At 31.8% G+C, this 4,857-nt stretch overlaps 1 protein-coding gene across 1 annotated transcript; it reads right to left on the bottom strand.

Annotated features, from left to right (window-relative positions):
* Positions 1–3,358: 3,358 nt before the first annotated feature.
* Positions 3,359–4,615, bottom strand: LOC114712070 (sufE-like protein 2, chloroplastic). The gene has a single exon (XM_028896522.1). It carries the CDS (start codon positions 4,555–4,557, stop codon positions 3,847–3,849), a length of 711 nt encoding a protein of 236 aa, XP_028752355.1. The 5' UTR covers positions 4,558–4,615; the 3' UTR covers positions 3,359–3,846.
* Between the last annotated feature and the right edge of the window lie 242 nt (positions 4,616–4,857).

Here is a 4,857-nt window from a genome sequence, read left to right as displayed (position 1 = left end):
TTGTATAATTTGATCTTTATAAAATGATATATTAGTCTTAAAACCTCATATCTTTATAAGTAATAACAAACAAAAATTCTTATATCCGGTCTTTAATATGAAAATTAAACAGTTAATTTATAAATATTAAAAAAATATAAAGTTAGTTATCTGTAATAAATGAGTATTATTTATTCATATATTTAGTGAAGTAAAAAATTTGTAAGAATAAAAACTATAAATAAGAACATGATTAAAATAACTTTAATAATATTAATGTTTGGGAATTGTTGGTGAATGGTGATTTAATTATATCCACTTTTCTGAAAGAGAGGAGTGAATGATTAAAATCACGCATGCTGGCAGAGGACTTTAAATTGGATTGCAAAAACAACACACTTATATAGAAGTTTTAAATAATTCATTTATGAATAATAGTTAAAATTAGTTAAAAACAATAAACATCAATAGTTTCCTGTATTGCATAGATTTTTTTATTTTAATTTTCATATTATATTTTGATTTTTTTTCAAAATTTATGTAAAATGCATCTTTTTACAAGATACACACATTTCGAATCTGATGTTTTTCTCATGGAGTTTTCCAATAGACCTTTTAATGGAGGTTTTTTTTTTTTGGGCTAAACATAGGCATTCTTTAGTAGAGATAATCTTATTTAAAACACTATTAAGTATTAAATATAAGCATATCTTCTAACAGAGATTCAAATTTTAATTTACCACGTTGTGAGAAGCTAACCTTTTCTATTAAATCCAACTCCAATTGGTAATAGAGTTTATTAAAATTGGAGCTTAATATTTGTTCACGCTTGTTTGAATAATTAATAATCTCATTTCAAAGATTTTGACGAAAACAAAATTCAATTTAATATCTCTCAATTTAACAAAGCCAACAATCGATAAACAAAACAATAAACAAGTTACCTAAATGAAATCAAATAGTTAGGGAAGCCTTAAATTGTATTTTTGCTTGCAAACTCTTTATATTTTTATATAGATATAGATGACTCAGTTCATCTAATGAAGTACAATATAAAACAAAACAATTACTTAATATGAATAATTGTAGTTTGATAATTAATTTGAATATGCATTAATATCAATCCACACGCATAAACATGGGATTAACTAGACAAGTGGTCACAACTTTTGTTTGACATCAGAGTGCAATATACAGAATAAAGGCAAAAAGGCATGCTAGGACTTAGACCAGCCCATAAGCAAAGCTTTTCATTTTCATATATTGGGCGCATATATTCATGAAAAATCATATCCATCCGTCCCCCATAAACAATATGTAGTGCAGGCACCCACAATTTGCAAATGATATATACCACCTTAAATATATCCTAAATATAAGAACTAGTTAGAAATTTATTTAAGTTCTAAATATAAAATCTCAATTCATTTTATTTATCATATTGATTACTTTTTTAAAAGCAGTACCCTTGGTAATTATACATGTTAAAATGTCTCTATTTTAATATATATGATTAATAAAGGTATTTTAGCAAAAAATAATATTTATTTATTACAAATAAATAACTTCACTAATTTTTTTTTAATATTCACGAATTAGTTATCTAGTTGATATATTAAGGAACAGCATAATATATGTTTGGAACATTTAGCATCGTGCTATTAAAACTTAAATTTTGTTAATCAGTCAGATCAGTGAATCAGTATACCAATCTTCTGATCAATTTGGTAGGGTTTTGGACAAATCGATAAAGTTAGATTATATGTATATTTTTTCTTCTTTTGTTGACCTTAAAACAATATCATTTGAGTTAAAAACTATTACTCTTCCAGTCCCAAATTTAAAACCCATTTTATAATATAAAATCTCATTTTTTTAGTGTAATTTATGCTATGAAATGAGTCTTATATTTAGAACCGGAGGGAGTACATCATATTTATATTATAATAACCTTGTTCTATTTGATTGTATGCGGTACACACATGAATGTTTCATGTATCCGTGAATTAATATTTTTTATTTAAATATTATTCTTTTCTATATTATATGTAAATATTTTTATATTTTTTAATTACATTATATTATTTTAATGATTAGATTAATCTTGATTTAACTCCAGTTAGGCCACAAACCACTATTTTGACTAATTTAATGGTTGCTTTGATTTTCTATGCCTTATTTAACACACACTTCAGGGCTTCAGGACAAATTGATTTGGTTTGGGTACATGTTTTTGGGTATGTAAACCGATTTTAGAAGCCCAAAACAGAGGTAGCCCAAAATGCAGCCTAAACAGAAAAACTATGTTTGATTTTAAATTATAAATCATGGTAATGTGAAACTTTTAAACCACATAATATTACATGATTAATTGGATGATACACTCTGTACAATTTATGTAAATATAAAATTTAAAATAATATTAAAAATTAAAAATATTATAAAAAATTATGTTGAAGATTATTTTCATTTAATATAGCATTAAAAATAAATAACTAAAAATTAGTTGAAAAGCATAAGAAATCAACAAAGAGATGCATGAGAACAACCTAGACATAAAGATAAAGATATTTTCTTTCTCATCTCTCCTTTAAAACAACGCCACTTTCAGAGGAGAAGCTAGGAAGGAGAAAGGAGAGACCTTCCCCTTTTTAAAAAATGTTCTAGGGAGCAATTCTCCTCCCTCTCTTAAAAAAATGTCAGAACCGTATCAAACACAGCATTACAATCCTCAATCACGACTCCAACCATAGCCTTAGACAAATCTACTGTACTGGTGGGGAATTTGATGGCCATGATTGATGCAAGAGCCTTGAGCAATTAACTTTGCAGATATGCTTGCACTAATAGATCTCCAGGTATCAACAGCCGCACCATTATGTATTTCACCCTCAAAATTTCCCCCGTTTTTAATTATATATCACTTGAAGAATTCAATTCTGTCCACAATATAGTATATAATCACACAGTCAATAACAACTTCCTTTTCCTTGATCAGGATTATATCATATATACTATACCTGCGTCAGAGTGGAGCCCAATTATGCACTAATGGCGTCAAGAAAGTCTCAAAAAGAAATAAATAAATAAACCCTAGCTAGACGACATATGCAATTATTAATATTAAAGAGCTATTATCAATGATGTCATTCCAAATATTCATTCTAGAAGTGTCATAAAGCTCAAATCTTGCTAACAATCATGCAGGCACTGAACCAACATGGATATTTGCTAAAACAATTGAGCTTTAATTTTCATAGACTCAGGACTAAAGGCCACAAGATTTTGGCATCATATATCAGTATGTGTCTTCACAGCCAAACCCTGTTCATAACCAATACACCAGAGGTAAATGTACTACGACAAATTTTTAACATAATAGGCAACACTAGGATTGTATTACTGATCCAATGGTACAGTTTTTCTATGTCATTAAGTTTTACATATCATACTATTTTTAACTTTATAGTAGCTGTCTAAGACTTCACAGTACTGTCCGGTCGAGACATCCGATGAAATTGGAACGATACAAAGAGACTTCACAGTACTGATAGTTAATCTAGTTGCAAGATGAAGACCAACTCACCAGAGTCAAATGTAAGACAACTTGTAATATCTGAAAAATTAAGGCAGCACAACTGCATTGCATAACTATTTAGTTCTTACAGTTTTTCTGTTGTCTTCAACTTCATAATAGGTATCAAAGAACTTTGCTTGAACCTGATCTTAAAATCTAATTTCTGCGGATAAAATCTTAGACTTCACTGTACAACGCGTATCAATTTTCTTTGTAGTCATCAAGCTAATGATTTGCAAGACGAAGGAGTAATAAGATCTTCAGATTATTTGCTTTTGAGTGATTAAGCATCATATTGAACAGTGACAATTACAGAAGGACAAGCCTTCACGAGCTGTTTTCCTTCCATGTGTCACGACTAAGGCTTTGGTGGCCTTCTTCATGCTGCACAAAATATTATGCCAAGTGTTCACTCTGGACTGGGCCTTCACTTGCAAGCCCGCGTTCATCTCAGCCAAATCCTCCGCCTCCACCGTCAACACCTCCTCCGGCTCGGCGCCGTCCAACATCCAAATCAAGCACCAACAGAAACCCTTCGATATCTCAGAATCACTATCGGCTCTGAATCTCATCCTCCCACACTCGTCCATCTCCGCGATCAACCACACCTGAGTCGTGCACCCCCTTACTTTGTTCTCCGGAACGCGAGCCGATTCCTCCAGCGGAGGCAGAAGAGCCGCGAAATGCAATAGCCTTTTCACCCGATCAATTGGCTCCGAGAGAGACCTAAACTCCGAAGCGAGCAGATTGAGCTTATCAGCAACAACGACATCTGAGGGTGAGGCGGCGGAATCGGAAAATCTAGGGATTTGAGGAATGGAATTAAACTCAGAATGCGATCTATGAAGGAAGCAATTTCCTTCATTGTTGTTGATCCTGAGTTTGAATTTGACGTGTTTAGGAGTCAAGGGATTATGTTTTGAGAATTTTGCGAAGGAAGAGGAATGTGAAGAAGCAAGACAGGAGAATGAAGACGGAGTGGCAGAGGCCATGTTTACCATATTGAGTGTAAAATCGATCGACTTCAGGGAAGTGAAGAAGAAAACAATGAAGATGGAGCGAGGAAGAGATCCATGAAGTGTGGAAATTAAATTGTGCGATGGCTGTGGCTTTTATAGTCAGAGACGGAAGATACAAGGAAGAGAGGAGGAGAATTTTAAAATTTCAAAATCTTATGTCATTGCTTCCGGTGGCCCCACCAGCCGCCTGTTACGTAATTGCTTACATTACGACGCACTGTTTTCTTTTCTTCTTTTTTTACCCCTATTCCATTAATTCTGAAAACAAAATCTAATATTGAG

The sequence above is a fragment of the Neltuma alba genome, unplaced genomic scaffold (genome assembly GCF_004799145.2).
Source record: "Neltuma alba isolate B1F8T4 unplaced genomic scaffold, ASM479914v2 tig00011331_pilon, whole genome shotgun sequence".
In the NCBI taxonomy this organism is placed as follows: domain Eukaryota; kingdom Viridiplantae; phylum Streptophyta; class Magnoliopsida; order Fabales; family Fabaceae; genus Neltuma; species Neltuma alba.
Note: the sequence above shows the minus strand (reverse complement) of the source record. Positions and strands in the feature narration are given on the sequence as shown.